The sequence below is a fragment of the Stegostoma tigrinum genome, chromosome 19, assembly GCF_030684315.1.
Source record: "Stegostoma tigrinum isolate sSteTig4 chromosome 19, sSteTig4.hap1, whole genome shotgun sequence".
NCBI classification, from domain to species: domain Eukaryota; kingdom Metazoa; phylum Chordata; class Chondrichthyes; order Orectolobiformes; family Stegostomatidae; genus Stegostoma; species Stegostoma tigrinum.
In genome coordinates, this window is record NC_081372.1 from 1,762,760 (window position 1) to 1,784,823 (window position 22,064).

The following is a 22,064-nucleotide window of genomic DNA, read 5'->3' on the forward strand; positions in this document are numbered from 1 at the left end:
ATAGAACAGTACAATACAGGCTTTGACTCACAATGTTGTGCTGATCTATTATCCTAAGATCAATCTATCCTGCTTCCACTACAGTTTACTACCCTCCACATGCCTGTCCAAAAGGCTCTAAAATATCTGACTCTATTACCATTGCTGGCAGCGCATTCCACACACTCACCACTCTCTGTATAAAGAACCTACCTCTGACATCTCCCCTATGCCCCCCTCCAATCACCTTAAAATTATGTCCCCCTCGTAACAGTCATTTCCGCCCTGGGAAAAAGTCTGACTATGCACTCTGATCATCTTGTACACCTCTATCAAGCCACCTCTCATCCTTCACTGCAATGAAAAAAGCCCAGGCTCCCCCAACCTTTCCTCATAAGAGCTGCCCCACCACACCCCACCAAATCCAGGCAGCATCCCAGTAAATCTCCACTTGATAGGCTGAATAGACTAATTCTGCTCCTATATCTTATGGTCTCAACTCCAACGCTGTAGTTGAGATAGACCGGGGTTGGGGAGGCTCTGCGACGACCCCTACTCCCAGCCACCCTCACCTCCAGAGTGTAGTTGAGGCGGATCCGCTGCAGGTTCTCCCAAGCCTCGGCCCCGCTCTCCAGATCCATGTTCAGGTCCTGACACAGTTTGTCGAAGCTGTCACGCAGTGACCGCCTGCCGCCGTCCCGGCTCTCTCCGCTGGGCATGGTGCTGGCTCTCCCTCCCGGCTCAGTACCTGTCTGTCGCTTCCCGTATCCCTGCCGGTTCGCTCTGACTCCGTCCCTCCGACTCAGTCACTCTCTCCCACCGCGACTGCCCCGGCTCCACTCGGACACTAATCCCACAGTACACCGCGGCAGTGGCGCCAAAAACCCGCGCATGCTCGACCAGGTCACCACGCCCATTCTATAAATAGCCCGGAAAGAGTAGCTCGCACAGCCGGATCACCGCGGAGCACTCGGAACCTAACGTCACCCATACTCCGCCGCCCAGCCAGAAAGTACCTGAGACCTCCACCCCCCTACCCCCACCCCACCGGCATCACCTTCGCTCACTCACCGCGCCCCCCCCGCCTCCGGCATCACCTTCACTAACTCCCCCCCTTTTTACCCGTTTCACTTTCTCTCCCCCCGCCCTTTTTACCCGTTTCACTTTCTCTCCCCCGCCCTTTTTACCCGTTTCACTTTCTCTCCCCCCGCCCTTTTTACCCGTTTCACTTTCTCCCCCCCCATTTTTACCCGTTTCACTTTCTCCCCCCGCCCTTTTTACCCGTTTCACTTTCTCCCCCCCATTTTTACCCGTTTCACTTTCTCCCCCCCCTTTTTACCCGTTTCACTTTCTCTCCCCCCCCATTTTTACCCGTTTCACTTTCTCCCCCCCCTTTTTACCCGTTTCACTTTCTCTCCCCCCCCATTTTTACCCGTTTCACTTTCTCCCCCCGCCCTTTTTACCCGTTTCACTTTCTCCCCCCCATTTTTACCCGTTTCACTTTCTCTCCCCCCCCATTTTTACCCGTTTCACTTTCTCCCCCCCATTTTTACCCGTTTCACTTTCTCTCCCCCGCCCTTTTTACCCGTTTCACTTTCTCCCCCCCCATTTTTACCCGTTTCACTTTCTCCCCCCGCCCTTTTTACCCGTTTCACTTTCTCCCCCCCATTTTTACCCGTTTCACTTTCTCTCCCCCCCCTTTTTACCCGTTTCACTTTCTCCCCCCCATTTTTACCCGTTTCACTTTCTCTCCCCCCCCCTTTTTACCCGTTTCACTTTCTCCCCCCGCCCTTTTTACCCGTTTCACTTTCTCCCCCCCATTTTTACCCGTTTCACTTTCTCCCCCCGCCCTTTTTACCCGTTTCACTTTCTCCCCCCCATTTTTACCCGTTTCACTTTCTCTCCCCCCCCTTTTTACCCGTTTCACTTTCTTTCCCCCCCCTTTTTACCCGTTTCACTTTCTCCCCCCCATTTTTACCCGTTTCACTTTCTCTCCCCCCCCTTTTTACCCGTTTCACTTTCTCTCCCCCGCCCTTTTTACCCGTTTCACTTTCTCCCCCCCCATTTTTACCCGTTTCACTTTCTCCCCCCGCCCTTTTTACCCGTTTCACTTTCTCCCCCCCATTTTTACCCGTTTCACTTTCTCTCCCCCCCCCTTTTTACCCGTTTCACTTTCTCTCCCTCCCCATTTTACCCGTTTCACTTTCTCCCCCCCCCCCCATTTTTACCTGTTTCACTTTCTTTCCCCAGCCTCAGCATTTGAACCAATTTCAACTTGACCTTTTGCCATCTTGCCCACCCTCTCAGAAATGGTCAAATTGCAGAATGGATTTCTCAAGAAAGAACAGCTGAATTATATGCAATACTACTGGGAATGATTTGCTCCTACTCCTGTTCAATGGGTTCTGGAAGGATCAGCAGATTCTAACACAGGGAGAGCAGGTGCTATTTGAAGAGTTGCTTAGATGGTTGTTTGGGAGTTTGTGTGCTGTCACCAATTCTACATGTTCTCAAGCAAATCCCTTAATGCATTTGTGCATTTTGAAATGATTCTTCCCCACTTCAGTCAAAACCGATCCAGGGATTGCACGAATTGACAGGAATGCTTCAAGCACCTCAACAAAACCACTTCCACTGCCCTCCCGGCAGACCCCTGTAAAAACTAAGTTCAGACCAGAGCAGCTGCTTTGGGAGTCTATCAGATCAACAAATGAGATCCTGCCCACAGCAACTGGTTTGTGGAAGGGTCACTGGATATCAAACATTGTGTCTATTTGCTTCCATAGATGGAGCCAGACCTGCTGAGCTTCTCCAGCAGTTTGTTTTTGTTTTCAATCTCCAGCGTTGACAGTTCTTTTGTTCTATGATTCTGCCAGGAATAATTGCTGGCCACATTGTTGGGGGAGGGTGCTGCTGTTGGACTGCCTTCCTTGCCTCTTGATTTGGTGGATCTTGTGAACACACCACTGGGTGCTAATTTACTCATAGTCTGATGTGGTTGTCCAAAGCACATTGAAAAGAGAAGTTCTCCTAAGATGCTGCCAGACTTGCTGTGTGTCTCCAGCATTGTTTGTTTCTCCAAATTATTGCTTTTCAGCAATGGAAAAGAGAGAGAGAGATCAGAATGCTGAATTCCAACATTGTCAACGTACAGCAGTGGGGGAAAATAGATAGCACGGCATAAAGTCCATCCATCCAGAAAAGGCCCCCATTGACCAGTAGTCTGTAAATCAAAAAGGTAAACCGACGCCAAGGATGCACTCGGATTTCCTTTTGATTCCCCATTCCATGCTCTGCTGTCCCTCTTTGAAATCATTATCCAAACTCCACTGTCATCACTGTCACAGAGAAGCTTAGTTATAGCTAAAGTCCAGCATTTACAATCAATATTAAGTCAATGGAGTGCAAAGTACTGAGTAGAAAAAAATTAATGTGTTTAATAGCCCCGAAAAAGAAATTTCCCTTGACTGGAATCCCGAATAAAACATCAATGTTACAACGAATGCTAAATCAGTTAAGGATGAAATTAAGAAGGACTTTTACTACATAGAGTAGCAGAACTCTGGACCATTTTCTCCAGGCTATAAATGTTGTGTTGATTGTTCCCAATCACAATTCAATGTTGACTGAGAACAATAGATTTTTGTTAGTTAAAGGGATCAGGAGATAAGGAACAAAGGTGTGTAATGTTGAGATAGTTTATGGCAATGATATAATTGTGTGGCAGTGTAAGGTCTCAAGAGATTAAATGGTCTCCTCCTATCCCAATTTAAATGAAGTCACACCCCAACATTACGTAAATTCTGCAAAGGCATTTGATAAAACTGACAACCATTTTGGGGCAAAGATGTAATCACATTGATAAAGGTCTGTCTTGCTTATTAAAGTGAGTCATCAATCAAGATGTTGGGGACTACGCAACATTTTACAATGCAAGGTAGATTTTATTCTGAACATTTTCAACCAAGTGTCTTGCTCAGGTAGATTTGCACAAATACTCCCAACACAAAGCACTAAAGGGAAACTAAATGAGGATTCTCTCTTCTGGTATGTCACACAAGTTTGTGAATTCTTATCTTCCAGACTGTACAATACAGCAATAACAGACACTTCCTCTGATGGAGGTGAAAATAATAATTATTTATGCTAAACAATAGATCCTCTTTATTGGATAATCTGTTTCCTAAAATCCTTACATTACTTTCCATTACTGATCAAAGTCTGAAGGAGGTCAGAAGGCTGAATTCCAATTGTTCTGTCAGATACAGCTGAAGCTGCATGTCCAAGGGAAGAACTGGACCACAAATTAATGCTAGTTCCTTTTAAAAGCAAAACTGAAAGAAACTAAACACGTCTCAAGCAAATTTTCTTTTTTAAAAAAGAAAAACCCACCCCAATAGCAGATTCTTCCATTAAGCAAATGAGACGGAAACTCTTGCATGACCTCAGACATCAACACCGCTCTATGCCGGGTTGTTAACTTTTTATTGAGGCTTTCGACAAGTCAGGTACAGTATTTAGATACAAGAGCAATTATATCAGTAGGTTGGGGATATTGATACAAAATAAATGAGGTATCCAATACGCAGCATTGCAACATTGACTAAATTTGAAAACAACGTCACTTCCTCTAAGGCTTTGTTTTAAGAATAGGAACCAGGATGAAATGATTGAGAGCAGAGGGAATCCGTGCCGGGCTGCCATTAGTGTAGACAGGGGAAAGCACAGTAGAAAGAGGCCTTTTTTTTGCCACAGAAGCCTTGCATTATGAACTGTTCAAATCTAAAGTCTATGCTGCTCCTGATTTTGGAAGCCAGCTCCAACTTGTGTCCTCGACTAATTAGGGAAAAAATATTGCTTGGTAGATGTGAAAATCATTCACTGACAGAACTGTAATGCAAGCATCTCGAGTTAAGCTATAGAGCAACTGTCATAGTAATATTATTGTTCAATTCCCCTTCCTGTTAGTGAGCTCTTGTTATGTAACTGACAGGGCAGTAATAACGCAGGCCAGAGCCTTGTTCAAGAGTGCAAACCAACTAGGACCATCAAACACACACTATATGGCAAGATGAGTAATATTAAGGTCATCCCTTCCCCAAACCACACCAGAAAAAAGATTTTACACTTAACATTCTCAATGTGTTAACTTTGGCTGATATCAGACAAAGCTTTTTCTTAACTATAGCTGGTAGCCATCATGAAAACTGAAGTTCCAGTCTGAGAGTCTGGAGATAGTCTTTTGCCTATTAGGCAACTAAGCACCCATTGCTGACAACTGGAACGGTGTGGTCTTGAGACCTGCTGTACAACACAGACAGAATACGCTAAACTATTATTCAGAAATTAAGACATCTAAAATATAAAATTTACCAACTTCCATTTTTTATTGATAGTTAAATTTTATTCTGTTTCCGACACAATGGAAACAACAGTGGAAACAAAAGTTAATAAAACACAGTGCTTGAATCATCACCGAACAGTTTGTACCTAAAGCCAGGCTACTGGAAATGCTTTACTGGGGTGGGGGGGAAAGAAAAGTACTAAATGGAATATCTGATCGTAAACAAACTACATCATGATGCTGTTACTCGCCCGTACGATCTGCAGGACCCCCTTAGCATTCACTGGTGAAGCAACGCCTCTTCCACCATGTGGGATGGAAAACTACTTTAGTGGTCCAGAAGAGGAGAAATGAAAACAGAAATCACTGTCAGAAATCAAAACGTAGGGGTGTTGGATAAACAAATCCATTGCCACTTCACAGTTAGCATTTGGTAGATAGAACACCCGTGTGTCACCAAGACTCAAAGTGTAAATACTACCTCAGTCAGATGGAAAGAGGTGAAGCAGGTGTGTTTTAAAAACACATTTTCTGGGCAATTCTGTCCGTAAGTATTTTGGACTCCAGTTCAATATTCAATGATTTTAAAATGGCTGAAGATTTACATTCCAGCTTCACATCTTGCATTAATAAATGGGTGCAATTAGAAACTGTGATTCTCCCAGCTATTTCTGGGTTTTGTTAGCACAAGGTAACAAGAACACACAAACCTTTCATGAACACTAAACATCTACAAATCTGTGATTAAATGGGTCTGTCTACATAGGTCTCGTCTTTTAACATTGCTATTTGATCCAAATAAAATTGATACAAACTAAAAACGTCTCTCAAAGTGAAACTGCTCTCAGTGACCTGTATAGTCTGTACACCTATATATAAATTACACAAAAGGTATACCATAAAAAAGTAAAACTCAACAAATTAAAGGATAAATAGAAGAAACTACACACAGTCTAGTTTCACTTTCCACTGCCATTGTGTAACAGAGCGTTCAGTATCTAAGCAGTTCTAAAGTTTTAATTTTTTTTACTCATTATTCTATGGTGGCCTCAGTATAAAACAAAGCTAACTGAAATGAACAGAGGAACAGAAATATACTTCACAATTTCTTTATACAACACATAACAGTTCTCTAATTTATTGCTATAATTCTCTAGAGTCCCTCAGCATTTTAAATAGTGTCAAGTATATTTGTATATTTACAAAAAGTTTGACCATGTGATATGTAGCCCATTTCTTGCTGCTCTCAATTTGTGCTCATTTACCCATAATGTACAGCTTGCCTTGTGGTTAAATGTAACCTCATGTAACACGTACAGCTTTAAAAGGCTACAATTTATTCATCCTGGTCAGGTTCTGCTTATTGATGTGTTCAAACTCCTCGATTCTGTTACCGGGTACTTAATCATTTTTATCAGCTTTTAGTCAATAAAGAGCAAAAAGAAAGTTGATATCAGGGGACTAATTTAGAGATTAATTGCAATTGCATGACACTTTTAAAAGTGCTCTTTCAACATGGATCTGATTTCATACAATTGATTTTATGAAAGATTTCTGCTAGTTTCAAGTAAAAGGACTTCAGGGTTGACACATCAAAGTGGCTCCCTGTGTTGCGTTCATCTGCGTCAAATCCTCAAGATTCATTGTTTATTTAAAAAACACACAAGATATACTCATCATTACACGCAAATAATTAAAGGGCTAATGGTCTACAAGCAGGAATGGTTTGAGAGTTTTTACTGTTTCTCCTCTTTGCAAAGCTTTTAGTGTTGAGTCTTGTAGCAGGTAATGCAAAGTCTGCACAGGACACTTTACAGACATGTTATTATGTTATAAAGAGACTTAACTCCCATCTGTTGGTCTGCTCAAACCAAAAAAACTACTCAAAAGCAAATTGAGCCTTATTTGCCTTCATTATGCTGTGTGACTGAGATTGGACGTGTCGCTATCCTTTGCGCCTAAAGCCAAATTCTGACATCAAGAACCACACAATTTGTTTTTTTAAGCAATAAAAAACTCCATCCCAATGTTCTTGTAACACCAGTATTGTACATTGGCTCAAGGACAGGAAACAAGAGTTATCGCTGGTGGTAGACAGACAACGATGTTCTCTGAGGATCAGGGGTCAGTTCACTTTTTTGCTTTATAGAAATGACTTGAATATTGGAATACAGAGTAAAACTTAAAAATGCCATTAATGACACTAACTTGGAGCAGCAGTGAGGATGATGTGTGCATTACATGCAATAGCATATAAACAGGCTAGCAGAATAAGCAGACAAAGTTAAATAGAATTTAATACAGATAAGTGAGAGTTGATACATTTTGGCAGTAAGGATAACAACAGGCAGTGTACACTGATCTTTGAAACTGGCAGCATGTGCTGAAAGCAAAAGTTATGGGATTCTGGACTTCATAAATAGAGAAATAGCGAATAAAAAAGATTGAAACCCTGAAACTATACAGAGCTCTGGTTAGGCTACAACTAGAATACTGTGTGCAGCTCTAGTCACAATATTTTTATCAGTGCATGAGGATCCTTGAGGTAATTTTTTCATTCATTCACAAGATGGCAGCATTTATTGCTCATCCCTAATTGTCCAGCAGGCCACTGACAGTCAACCACATTGCTGTGGGTCTGGTGTCACATGTAGGTCAGACCAGGTAAGGATTGCAGTTTCCTTCCCTAAAGGACATTAGTGAACCAGTTGAGTTTTGCCCAAAAAGCAACAATGCTTTTATGGTCATCATTAGACTCTTAATTCCAGGTTTTTATTGAATTCAAATTCCACTATCGTGGCAGAATTCAAACTTGGGTTCGCAGAACATCATCTGGCTGGATTAAGCGTCCAGCGATAATACTACTAGGCGTTCACCTCCCCTAGAGGTTACATGCTGTGGAGACTTACTGGAATATTTCAGGATGGGGGTTTCGTTACACAGCTTGGTTGGAAAGGCCGGGGTTGTTCTCGGAGCAAAGGATATTGAAGGGAGATTGGACAGCGGTTACAAAATTAAATAATGGTGCGATAAAGTCACCAGATCATAGGGCTGCTTTCTCATTCGACAGAGATATTTGGTGGTGGTTAACCAGACAATCAGGCAAGGAGAGTTTGAGGACAGTCCTTAATGGTAATCTCAGCTGGTGCAGTAATTGAACCCACACAGTTGGCATCACACTGCCTCATGACCAGTCATCCAGCCAACTGAGCGAACTTACAAACCTAAATTACATAGGTAGGGAAAAACATTTTCTAATACCTGATGCCTCAAGGTCTAGTTGTCAGAGATTTATATTTTTGGGCAAGAGAGAAAGAGGTAATGGATGGAAGAATGTTTTTTAAAATGCATGTGGTAATGACGTAGAACAGATTGGTGAATATAGAAACAACGCAAAAAGAGAGAAGAATATTAGAAGAGTACTCGAAGAAAATAAACTTATAGGATGAGAGGAACAAGAGGGTTATAGGGCTGATTTGATTGTTCCACGAGGAACTGGCATGTACCTAACAGGGTAAATGGCCTTCCTCTGTACCACAATCGATTACATAACTTTTCATCAAAATGCCTCCTGATTAGTGGGCCCATTCTTTAGAATTTCACTAGGACCTGAAAGCTAAACTAACCTGCTATGTTTGAGGTGCCATTAGCTCTACTTTTCCAGACCAGATGCTGGTGTGGGTAAAACATGCTCCCAACATTTTCCAAAATTACACCACTCAGTGCAATTAAACTGGACACTAACAAAAGACAAAACTCAGAACAAGCAACTGGCTTGTTTTGCTGGCAATAACAAAGATATAGGCGAGGTATTAAAGGACTGACATTAGCACTAAATACTATTTAGTTCAGAAACTAAGACAGTGGAATTCAGAGGACATTATCACAATCAATAAAGGTATTTCAATCAAAATAATTTATTGGTGATATTAAAACAAAACTTCCAATCGTGTCGTGACTTTCACAACAAAAGCAGTTCACAGCCAATGAAATAAGTTTTGAAGTGTAGTTACTATCGCGATGTAGGTAACACAGCAATGAATATGCACACTGCACATACTCCCACAAAAAGCAACATGACGACAATTGGATTTTCTGTTTTCTAGTGAAGAAGAATGTGGGATAAATACTAGCCAGGAATAACTTTGGCAGCACAGTGGCTCAGTGGTTAGGACTGCTGTCTCACTGTGCCCAGGGACTTGGGTTTGATTCTATCCTTGGGCCACTGACTGTGTGGAGTTTGCACACTCTCCCTGTGTCTGTGTGGGTTTACTCCGGGTGTTGCAGTTTCCACCCATAGTCGAAAGATGCACAGGTTAGGTGGACTGGCCAAGCTAAATTGCTCCTAGTTGCCATGGATGTGCAGGCTGGGTGTGTCAACCATGGGAAATGGGGGATTACAGGGAGAGGGTGCATCTGGGTGGGATGCTCTTTGGAGTGTCAGTATGGACTCGATGGGTTGAATGGCTGCGTCCACACTGTAGGGATTCTATGAACTCTCTTGCTTTTTGAAATACTGCCAAGGGGCTTACTGCATCAGTCAGATGGAACTTCAGTTTATGTCTCATTGAAATGACAGTTCCTCTGACAGCACAGTACTCCCTCCATACTGTACTGCCTTGATTTAAGTGTCCCTCTGCAACTTGCACCAATAACCTTCTGACTGAGATACAAACATGCTACCAAATAATCCATGGCTGACACTTGATACAAGAGCATGCTGAAACGCTTTAAGCCAAGCTTTTGGGCAGGGGACCAACTGCAGAAAGTTTCAAAGTATTGTGCATGATCCTCTTAAAGCCAAAAGATCCACTTACATGGTTACGGACACCAAGTGAGATGAGGAGGGCTAACAAAATGGAAGTTGGACATCCATCAAAACTACAAAAAGTAACAGAGGGATGTAAACAAAATGAGGTTCACAAAGATCATGAAAAAGAAACTTGCAAATATAGTTTTCAATCAATTTATTAACAAGGGGAAATCAGAGTTCACTGAAATCAGCCAGATTGCAGTGAAAAATAGGAAACAGAAGACATGTTAAATCAATGCTTAATACCCTATTTTATAATGGAGGACCAGAAAAAAATACCAGTGGCACAAGGGAACCCAAAAACAAGTCAAAAGGAGGAATGTGGTGAATAAAAGATAATGTAATACATAATGGGACTTAAGGCACACCAATCTCTTGGCATGATGTCTTTTAACCCCTGAGTATTAAAAAAAAACAGAAAATGCAAATGTTCCAGATTCAGGAATAATTCCACTGAATTGATAAATTATTATTTAAAAAGGGAATGCCAAATGACCAGAGACCAGGCAGTTTATTGTCAACTCTAAGAAAGATACTGAAATATAAACTGTGGCTGAGGTGGCATAATTTTTACCCAATTTAAAATGGTGTGGGCTGAAGTTCCATTCTGAGGACATGAGTATTAAAAAAAAATCTAAGCTGACACTCGAGTGAAATACTGCAACAGCACTGTGTCATCAGAGGGTGCTGCCTTTTCTGATGAGACGTTAAATAGAGGTGGTATCTGCTCTGTCAGGCAGATGCAAAAGATCGCATGACACTATGTGAAGAACAGGGGAGTTTTCTCAAAGTCCTAACCAATATTTTTCCCTTAAACATACATAATGAAAACAGATTACCCAGTCATTATCAAATTGTTTTGTGGAATCTTACTGTGTGCAAATTGGCTGCTGTATTTCAACTGTGACTATACATTTCAAAAGTACTTGGTGTAAATGTACTTTGGGGCATCACAAAGTTGTGAAAGGTGTTATCAAAAGGCAAGTATTTCTTTCTCTACCTTATCAGAGCTGAACAGAGACAATGTGCATGATTTTGAGGAGAACAGACTAGATTTCACTAATCCAGCTGGAACCGCTGTCTATATAACATTTCAGAAGACACCTGACTAGGCTGTATTCTGCAGATTAGCAAGCAGTATTAAAGCACATTGAATTGGAGACAACAGTGTGGAGCTGGAGGAACGCAGCAGGCCAGGCAGCAGAGGAGCAGGAAAGCTGACGTTTCAGGTCGGAACCCTTCTTCATTTTCCTGTTCCTCTGATGCTGCCTGGCCTGCTGTATTCCTCCAGCTCCACACTGTGTTGTCCCTGGCTCCAGCATCAGCAGTTTTTACTACCGCTGACTGAATTGGAGACAACCTTGTATTAGGTAGGCAACTGCTTGGAGGAGAAAAGAACTTTCATTTCTCAGGTGCAGCTATAACCTAATTTCTAAAATTCTTGACATGCAAGAAAAAATTAGAGGAAAACAATTGTGAATTTGAGCAAAAGATCCCACATACTTTCTTTTAAAACAGTATCACTTTTTATATGATGGATATTGGCCAGGACACCCACGGGATTTTCCTGGTTATCATCTACAAATAGCCTCATGGAATCTGCTGCATATATCTGAAGACAAAGATGGGACTCTGTGTAATACTTAATCTGAAACATCACTTCCACAGCACTGCAGTGGAATAAATAAAGAAATTGCTGGAATGAGACAAATGGATTTTTGCTATCACTTAAATTCCTGTTACAGACTGTTCCGTCCAGACACTGACCTTTGCTGTTCAAAGAAGCTTACAATAATAGGGAAACAAAATAATAGTCAAATTGTTTTGATCTTTTGTAAACAACAGTAACTACTGTTGGCATTTCCTTCCTATTCTATAAGTGCAAAAGGTTTTTTTTTAAAACTCCAAGACAGAAGGTCGAATTTGAAAGCCGAGTACAGGATTAAGAATAGGATTCTTGGCAGTGTGGAGGAACAGAGGGATCTTGGTGTGCAGATACATAGATCCCTTAAAATGGCCATCCGAGTGGACAGGGTTGTTAAGAAAGCATATGGTGTTTTGGCTTTCATTAGCAGGGGGATTGAGTTTAAGAGTTGTGAGATCTTGTTGCAGCTCTATAAAACTTTGGTTAGACCGCACTTGGAATACTGCGTCCAGTTCTGGTTGCCCTATTATAGGAAAGATGTGGATGCTTTGAAGAGGGTTCAGAGGAGGTTTACCAGGATGCTGCCTGGACTGGAGGGCTTATCTTATGAAGAGAGGTTGACTGAGCTCGGTCTCTTTTCATTGGAGAAAAGGAGGAGGAGAGGGGACCTAACTGAGGTATACAAGATAATGAGAGGCATAGATAGAGTTGATAGCCAGAGACTATTTCCCAGGGCAGAAATGGCTAGCACGAGGGGTCATAGTTTTAAGCTGGTTGGAGGAAAGTATAGAGGGGATGTCAGAGGTGGGTTCTTTACACAGAGAGTTGAGAGAGCATGGAATGCGTTGCCAGCAGCAGTTGTGGAAGCAAGGTCATTGGGGTCATTTAAGAGACTGCTGGACATGCATATCATCACAGAAATTTGAGGGTGCATACATGAGGATCAATGGTTGGCACAACATTGTGGGCTGAAGGGCCTGTTCTGTGCTGTACTGTTCTATGTTCTAAGACCTTTCATAGAACACTTCTGCAAGCTGCTACGTGGTGCAAAACAGTGACCAAACAAGTAAATGGGAAGGTGACAGTTTTAGTTGTGTTTTTGCTGCGCTGTTAATCCAGATACCCAGGTAATATTCTGTTAATCCAGATACCCAGGTAATATTCTGGGGACCCAGGTTCGAATTCCGCCAAGGCAGATGGTGGAATTTGAATTCAATAAAAAGTCTGGAATTAACAGTCTAATGATGACCATGAGTTGACTGTCAGAAAAAAAAACCCATCTGGGTCCTTTAGGGAAGGAAACTACCATCCTTGTCTGGTCTGGCCTACATGTGACTCCATACTTTTGACTGTCCTTCGGCCAGTAATGCCCTCAATGATGCCCCACTGTGAATGAATTTAAAAAAAAATGCATGCCATGAAATTTCTGAACAGGAAGATATCAGTCCCTTAGATCAGGAACTGAAGGCATTAATCATAAGTCCTCATGCTGCCATATACCATCACTTGAAATTTGCCAGACAGGGTCATAGTGTAAACCTGCACCTCCTTGAGAGCAAACCCTACATTAGCCAAACATGCACAGTACTGAAAAAAGTACTACTTTTTAACAGGGCCTCATCCAATAGCATTCTCCTAGAACTGACAATTCATTATGCCACAAAGCCCATTACTGCGAACTATAAAACACTGTTTAACTTTACTGTCAAGATAGGTCCTCAAGGAGTCCAAACTCATGCCAAACATATTTAAAGACATTAACTAATGTAAGGATGGTTTGCTTCTGTCCACGATGATTGAGCAATATAAAGTGTTATGTGGTCAGTGGTGTCCACATTTTCTCTATTGTGACAGAGTACATTTCTTTTACTTTGCTTGGTATAACTTGCAGGTCATTTTCAAAAATATAATCCAAAGTGGGGGAAGAGTAGATGCAACGTTCATGATTAACAGATGGACAAGAGGGTAACAGTCTCCAATGTGGTGCTGGGTGAAGACAGAGGGAGAATGTTTTGCTTGAGGGTAGGTGGGTGTAGCAGACAGAGAGAGAGAGAGAGAGAGAGAGATGTGTGGATGTGTGCGCATGTATAAAAATGTTTTACATGTATACATAAACAAAACATACACACACAGCTGGGGTTGGTGGGGAAATTCAGCCAATATAGTAATGCCACCTGAAGTCTGATGCATGGAAGTTTGTCCTCTGCCACCATTCCTCAGTAACATTTTTGGAACATTTCACCAGATTCAAAGGCATAAGAGATTCACTTTGACAATAGTGAAGTAGCGATAATGTAACCAAACAGAAATCTTTGCTGTATCCAGGGCAATTCACGTTGAATGTTGACCTTTATAACAAACTATGGGCAACCTGGTACATAGTCATAGTTTTATTCTCAGAAAATAATCCCTGGTTATCAGAACTCACGTCACTGGCAGACAGGGTGGCGAAGGTATTTAGCACACTTGCCTTCACTGTTTAGACCTGTGAGTATAGGAATCGGGACATCATGCTGAGGTTGGACAGGATATGGCGAGGCTTCTTCTAGAGCACTGAGGGCAGTTCTGGTCACCCTGCTGTAGAAAGTATATTATTAAACAGCAGAGGGTTCAGAAAAGATTTACCAGGTTGGTGCTGAGAATGGCAGGTTTGAGTTATAAAGAAAGGCTGGATAGCCTGAGACATTTTTTCACTGTAGTGTAGGAGGTTGAGGGGTGACTTCACTGAGGTTTATAAGGGTCATTGGGCTGGGGAGGGGGCACAGATAAGGTGAATAGCGAAGGTCTTTTCCCTAAGGTGGGGGAGTTCAAAACTACGGGCCATATTTTTACAGTGAGAGGAGAGAGATTTGGAAAGGACATGAGACACAACTTTTTTTTTAAACAGACAGTAAGTCAGTGTGTGGAATGAATTGCCAGAGGAAGTGGTGGATGAAGATACAGCCACAATGTTTAAAAGAATTTTGACAAGTACATGAAGAGGAAAGGTTTAGAGGGATATAGACCAGCAGCAGGCAGATGGGACGAGTTTAGTTTATGAACATGTTCAGTGTGGACTGGTCGGACCAAAGGGTCTGTTTCCATACTCTATGACTCCAACTCAGTGCAGACAAACAGATGGGACACCATCTCAATAAACATTGTACCTATTGGGACAAAAGCTGATTCATAAAAGATTTGGAAATTATTAAAAATAAGCTTTTTTGATTTTTTAAAAAATTAAATATAAGCTTTAGATGAACTTGCCATGCAAAATTCAGAAACCATTTGCTCGTCTTCAAGATTTAAAAACAAGAGAGCCAGGATGTTTTAGTTAGTGATTCAGAATAATTATTATATATAATAAAAAAAACACATTGACATACAACAGATGAATAAATAATGCAATAACGAATGACTCAACATTTGGACCTTGGTACAAATCCACAACTTACGTAAGGTTGTAACAGTAAAGAAAATGAAAATCAACACTTATTTTAAAATAAAACTTCAGTGGACAGTAAACTTTGTGAATACTTCGCGACTTGATATTCCCTTTGGAAATAAACAATCAACTAAAAGCTTCATATTTAAGTTCAGTCAGGACCTGATGTGATACTCAGCTCCAGGGGACTTCACTTGGTTTAACTGAAGCTACAGTGTTCACCTGCTGCGTCAGTCTGCTGGTATTGTCAAAACTGTTAAGGAAAATGCAAGGGAAGGGCAAGGGGAAAGGAGCTGGGTGAGTTAAAAACTTAATTCAATACAAACTGCCACTATGATACTTCTACACAGGGTCTCTTTACCTGTTAATCTGCCACTTTTACTCTGCAATCTGGCATCTTTTTAGCAAACATTGAGGGTGGGGTGAAAATGGGGAGATTTGTCAAGTAATAACTAATGTGATGCACGAGCCATTGTCAACGTTACTTGGTAGAGTATCCTATCAAAGCTAACAGGCTGTACTTACACTGCCACCCACCTTGGAATAATGGACCAACTGGTAGTGAACTGGGCAAGGATATGAATTCAGGATGAATGATCAAGCACATTGGTCCATGGTGACCCTCTTTTAAAACATTTCTTTTATAAAACAATTTATTGATACAGTTCACTAAATTTTAACTAAACTAAATGCTAAAAGAATGGAAAGAAGTCTTTCTGGAGATTATAATTCTGTCTTGTCTCCCAAGCCTTCATAAAAACAAAATTAGAATCCTCAAAAATTAAGTGTTATACTGTAACAGGAAAAGCTCATCTTCCACAAACCTACTGCGTGCACTTAACTTTATGATTACACAAAATAACTACAGTAGGAATCAGGATCTTCTCCCCTCTCACTATAGGGAAACTAATGTCCCAATACTTCACTTATTTTTAAGCATCACATTCTGAGAAGCCAAGGCTTTGAATTCTAAAACGCTGCCCTATAAATTTGGAAGGATTAAAATTAGTACTGATTATTTTTAAGTAGGGTGAGAGAAAAGCAAGATGCAACATGTGGCACATGTAGTCGGCCAGCACAGTGTGGCTGGCAGATTGGGTTTGATGATTAAACACGGGGATAGAACTGGTATCAATACTGACATTGACAGTGAACAAAACAAGATGCCATATTCAGTAACCATCTAAAGTCAGTTTCATAACTGGTGATCTTCAACTAACACCAGTGAAATCTAACCCAATTGGATCTTAAATCAAGTCTCACAGCATCAGTTCACCTTTTGTAAATCAGGGGACCAGCATTTCGACATTTCTGTGATTTAAATAGCACAATGATCTGGACACAGGGTTACAAATATTGGACCACGTGTGGCACTGTGAGGGCGCTAGTGATATTATGTCCAATCTCAGGAATCAAGCACGGCCACTGGTTTTGCAACTCAGACAATAACAAAAATGCTGGGAATTGTTCCAAAAATCTTTGCTTTATGCAGCTTTTAGAAGCCTAATTTGCAAACCATTCAAAGGGATTAATCCTGAAGAGGCATTGTTTCATTTTTATTTACCCGATCCCGAATATCAGAAGTTCTGATTTGTTCTGACAAACTAAGAGTGGAACAATTACCGTATGACATACACTCTCCTGTTAGTTTATTAAACTGTGCCGCACAGCCACATTGTGTCCCCTAACAACACACTCACCAACAGGCTACTGGTACTGTGTAAAGGCAGGACAAGCACATGAACCCTCTCCATCTCACCAGTCAATGAGGGTTAGGCTGACAGAATCCCACTGCTCGGTTTTTCAAAAAATGGGAGGTGAAATACTGACAAAACTAGAACAAGAGGCATTGAATACATTGGTGCCAATCCCCTTGCATGACATTTTTGGATGGTGTATGGAGAATCAACATATTTGTGGCCTCCCCACCTTTCTCTCCCCCCACAAAGATCAGCCAACCATAATCTCCACACAGAAATTGAATTATAGTTCCTGCTATGGAGATTGTGGCTACCCAATTAAGAACATAATATTAAAAATGAACTCACTGGATGAATTTAACATGACCGTTTTATGTTCCTAAGCCGCACACAGCACTGGGTGGGGGGGCAAAAGAGACCAGGCAGGAGGGAAAAGATTATAAACATGGTTTAAATTTTGAAATCAAGAAAACCTAGATTTGACCTAAAAGCAAATACAAATTCTACTCAGCATTCTGGGTATCCTCTACAGAGTCTTTTTCAGTCTCCTGCCCAGAACAGTCCTGCACGGCAGTGAAGTCTGTCGATTTTCCTGTGCTCGCTTCAGCAGTTGTTTGCTGTGGGCTGGGTTCAGTCCCATCTCGTGCAGTCTCCTCCTTGGCTTTCTTCCTCTTCTTTTTTGGGCTCTCGGTGCTTTCTGCTTCAGAGTGTCCAGCTTGTGCAAAGCTAGGCATTGCCATACCGATGCCATGTGGAAGAAACATAGATGGGTAAATTAATCCAGCGGGCATGCTGTGCAGCAGGAATGGGTTGAAGGACAATGGGTTGCTGGTGGTGACTCTGGCTTCACCAGAGTCAGGGAAAGGTGAGCTTGGACCAGGTTTATCTCCTGTTGAAGAACCTTCCTCATGTTTTGTTGACTCTGCAGTATTACCTTTCTGTTCGCCGCCCACATCCTCTTTTGACAAAGTGCTCGTTGTCAAGGTGGATGTACTCGAACTGCTGGTACCCGTCACCACCGACGGGTTGTTCAACAACCCCCCAACTCCAAACACATGAGACATCCCAGCCACTCCAGGGAGCATCATGGGCAACATGTTCAGACTGCTCTTTCCATCCTCTCCAGAAGGAATGGCGGCAAAGCCAGCTGGGAATCCCATCAGCCCAGCCAGCTGAAGATTGTGAATATTTCTGAGGTTTTGCTGGCTCACCAGGTCCATCCCAGCAATGAGCCCATTCATGAACATTGGTCCCATTGCTGTAGCTGTCTCTGTCAAAACTCCCCCAGCTTTTGCCATTTCACTCCTGGGTCTTCGTCCCCTCTTTCTACCACCGGCCTCCTTCACCACAGGTTCAGTCAGGATGCGGCTGAACTTACTCTCTGGCAGAAAGCCCTGAAGAAACATAATTAAAAGCGATTTAAGGAAACGCAGCAGCATCACTCAAGTTTAAGAAGCAATCTGCCTCAATGTCAGAAGCACCAAAACAAAGTTTTAGTTAAAGGTAACTTTCTTCCTGTTAAGACTGAGTGAGTGGATTTTTGATGGATTAAGGGTATAAAGGAATATGAAGCCCAAATAGAGGCAAGATCCAATTCAGCCACAATTCAAATGGAACAGTGGAGGAAAGACAAGAGAGACTGAAATGATCTGCGATATTGCTGTGATTCCTTCCATTGGGATTAGGCACACGCTAGTGTATAGTTTCAAGCTTCTTTGTTTGAAATATATGGGCAGACCATGAAAGCAACTTGCAAGATCGAATACAGCGCTTATTGGCAATCTTTTACATTTGAACATGGGTAGTGTGTTGGACACGCCTGATCCCATCACCATGCATTTTCCAGATTTCCTGTGGCTTAGCTCCCAACACCTGACTGATTCTATCTCTAGACTAGGGAACAGCTTTAAGAGTCTTTAATGTGACTCCAATCTAGAGGATTTAACTCTTTAGAGTCAAATCTGAAACATCCTTGCTCCTAATGGGTTAGGAGCATTAGGGACAAACTGTCTAAATTTTTAATACCTGACTGCATGAAAGAAAAACCAAGCACCAATGACAGGAGTGTGTCTAGACAGTGTGAGCACTTACCGAATGCTTCACAATTTCTGCCCACTCTGGTGCAACAGCGTACTCCGGATTTGCATCGAGCCACCTCGGCAGCTCCTTTATCAATGGTGCCATAGCTCCTCCTAGCTGAACAGCCACAACATAACAGAAGGATTTTAAGAAATAAATTGTTTTTGCACAAGCCTCATTATAGTGTTCCAAAGCAGTCCACAACTACTTAATTTTTAAGCATCATTACTGTTATTAGATACTTTAGATTTAAGAACAGTAAAATTCCACAAACACAAAAAGAAACAAATGGTTAGTAAATCTCTTTTTCCACGATGGTGGGGTTGAACAACGAATATTGGCCCAGAATACAAAAGAAAATGCTTTGAATAACGTGCTGGAATCCTTTACAATGACCTGTACAGATAAGTGGGACTCTGGATTAACATTTCATCCAAAGTGTGGCACCTCCAATGGCGTAGCACTCCCTCAGGACTGCCATGAATACATGTACAAGTCGTTGGAGTGGAACCATAGTTTTCTTACTCAGGGGAGTGTGTTTTACCCACTGCGCAAAAGATAATATTTTAATTGAAATGTAACTTAAACGTGCCTTTCCAAAAAATACTGTATCGTTACTACAAAACTCCTCTGGCTAGCTTGGCAGTTATTATGCAAATTCCAATATGCAAGGCTGTTAAGCTGGCTCACTGAACACATCACTTTACTGCTTTCTGAAAGAAATACTGACCAGTCACTATTCTTCCACGAACAGCATGGATTTTTTTTCCCCCATTTCATGTGGAAGTCAGCACTCCAACAGAACAGCCTTTCCTTTGTATTCACTCATAGGATTCGAACATTAGGTTAGGCCAGCGGTCCTTAATTGCCCTTGAGAAGGTGGAGGTGAACTGCCCTCCCTGGATGAACACATCCCTCACCACCTGGGCTATCTCCAACACATCCCTCACCTTCCTGGACCTCCGAGTCTCCATCTCAGGTAACCATCGAGAAACTGATGTCCATTTCAAACCCACCAACTCCCACAGCTACCTAGAATACACCTCCTCCCACCCACCCTCCTGCAAAAATTCCATCCCCTATTCCCAATTCCTCCGCCGCCGCCGCATCTGCTCCCAGGATGAGGCATTCCACTCCCGCACATCCCAGATGTCCAAGTTCTTCAAGGACTGCAACTTTCCCCCCGCAGTGGTCGAGAACGCCCTTGACCGCGTCTCCCGCATTTCCCACAACACATCCCTCACACCCCGCCCCCGCCACAACCGCCACAAGAGGATTCCCCTTGTTCTCACATACCATCCCACCAACCTCCGGATACAATGCATCATCCTCTGACACTTCCGCCATCTACAATCCGACCCCACCAACCAAGACATTTTTCCATCCCCACCCCTGTCTGCTTTGTGGAGAGACCACTCTCTCCGTGACTCCCTTGTTTGCTCCACACTCCCCTCCAACCCCACCACACCCGGCATCTTCCCCTGCAACTGCAGTAAGTGCTACACTTGCCCCCACACCTCCTCCCTCACCCCCATCCCAGGCCCGAAGATGACCTTCCACGTTAAACAGAGGTTCACCTGCACATCTGCCAATGTAGTATACTGTATTCATTGTACCCGGTGTGGCTTCCTCTACATTGGGGAAACCAAGCGGAGGCTTGGGGACCGCTTTGCAGAACACCTCCGCTCGGTTCGCAATAAACAACTGCACCTCCCAATCGTGAACCATTTTAACTCCCCCTCCCATTCTCTAGATGACATGTCCATCATGGGCCTCCTGCAGTGCCACAATGATGCCACCCGAAGGTTGCAGGAACAGCAACTCATATTCCGCTTGGGAACCCTGCAGCCTAATGGTATCAATGTGGACTTCACCAGCTTCAAAATCTCCCCTTCCCCCACTGCATCCCAAAACCAGCCCAGCTCTTCCTCTCCCCCCACTGCATCACACAACCAGCCCAGCTCATCCCCTTCCCCCAATGCATCCCAAAACCAGCCGAGCCTGTCTCTGCCTCCCTAACCTGTTCTTCCGCTCTCCCATCCCTTCCTCCCACCTCAAGCCGCACCTCCATTTCCTACCTACTAACCTCATCCCACCTCCTTGACGTGTCTGTCTTCCCTGGACTGACCTATCCCCTCCCTACCTATATTCTCCTCTCCACCTATCTTCTTTTCTCTCCATCTTCAGTCCGCCTCCCCCTCTCTCTCTATTTATTCCAGAACCCTCTCCAATGAAGGGTCTCGGACTGAAACGTCAGCTTTTGTGCTCCTGAGATGCTGCTTGGCCTGCTGTGTTCATCCAGCTCCACACTTTGTTATCCTGCCCTCCCCGTGTGCTGTATTTAAGTATCATCTGGATTTTATGGATTCTTAAACTGTAGTGAAAAATACCACAGAGCTATAGCTAATGTCTTAATGCAACTGAGAAGAATGGGTAACTTCTGAATATGCCAATGACAGCACTGCGAAAGGTATCCAAGAAAAACAAAAGTCTTATTCAAACAATACAAACTCAAAACATTTTTCATAATGGTTTCCAGCATTCATGGAAGATCAAGCAAGTGCTCCTGTCCTTTCATTAGCATGTATTTGCAATGTTTCCACTGGAGAGACTCAGTAAGCTAGCATTGCTTCCACACTTTGATAGAGTGTCCAGGAAGGAAACCAGAGCAGGGGAGCAAGACACCTGCATTGTGGCATCAAGTGTTTTTGCTCCAATACCTGTCCCAAGGAAGACCATGGCTTTAAAATTTACAGATCCAACTATCAAAGTTAATTTTCATTGCTTTGGAACCATTCAAACTGGTGAATCCTGTTGAATACCCACCTCTGGCCCAACATGATCTTACCTTTCTTCCATTCCCCTTATGAACAACAGGGACTCTCTCCTCCCCGGTCAGTGTATTGATGTCCAGTTTACTGGGATCCTTGCAGCGATGCCTCCTCTGTTTGGGACGTTCTGAAAGGCCGTGTAAAATTGCTGTACAATTCTGTTAGAGAAACACAACAATCAGTTGAGCAGGGAGGGATGGAAGAAGATTGTGGGAGACAGATAGAAGATACTATGCTGTTTTGAATAAA

At 42.6% G+C, this 22,064-nt stretch overlaps 2 protein-coding genes across 7 annotated transcripts in view; both read right to left on the reverse strand.

The window, feature by feature from the left end:
• The window catches only part of rbl1 (retinoblastoma-like 1 (p107)), an 85,532-nt gene extending 84,713 nt beyond the window's left edge, over nucleotides 1-819 (reverse strand). For both annotated transcript variants that reach the window (XM_048550401.2, XM_048550400.2), the window contains exon 1: nucleotides 552-819. In XM_048550401.2, the coding sequence (XP_048406358.1) occupies nucleotides 552-698 (147 nt within the window). In that variant the 5' untranslated portion in view covers nucleotides 699-819. The remainder of the gene's footprint in view (nucleotides 1-551) is intronic.
• A 3,626-nt stretch (nucleotides 820-4,445) lies between these two features.
• Nucleotides 4,446-22,064, reverse strand: part of chd6 (chromodomain helicase DNA binding protein 6) — a 266,089-nt gene continuing 248,470 nt past the window's right edge. For all 5 annotated transcript variants that reach the window (XM_059652680.1, XM_059652681.1, XM_059652682.1 and 2 more), the window contains 3 exons: nucleotides 21,833-21,973; nucleotides 18,997-19,101; nucleotides 4,446-18,299 (listed from right to left, as the gene is read on the reverse strand). In XM_059652680.1, the coding sequence (XP_059508663.1) occupies nucleotides 17,409-18,299; nucleotides 18,997-19,101; nucleotides 21,833-21,973 (1,137 nt within the window). In that variant the 3' untranslated portion in view covers nucleotides 4,446-17,408. The remainder of the gene's footprint in view (nucleotides 18,300-18,996; nucleotides 19,102-21,832; nucleotides 21,974-22,064) is intronic.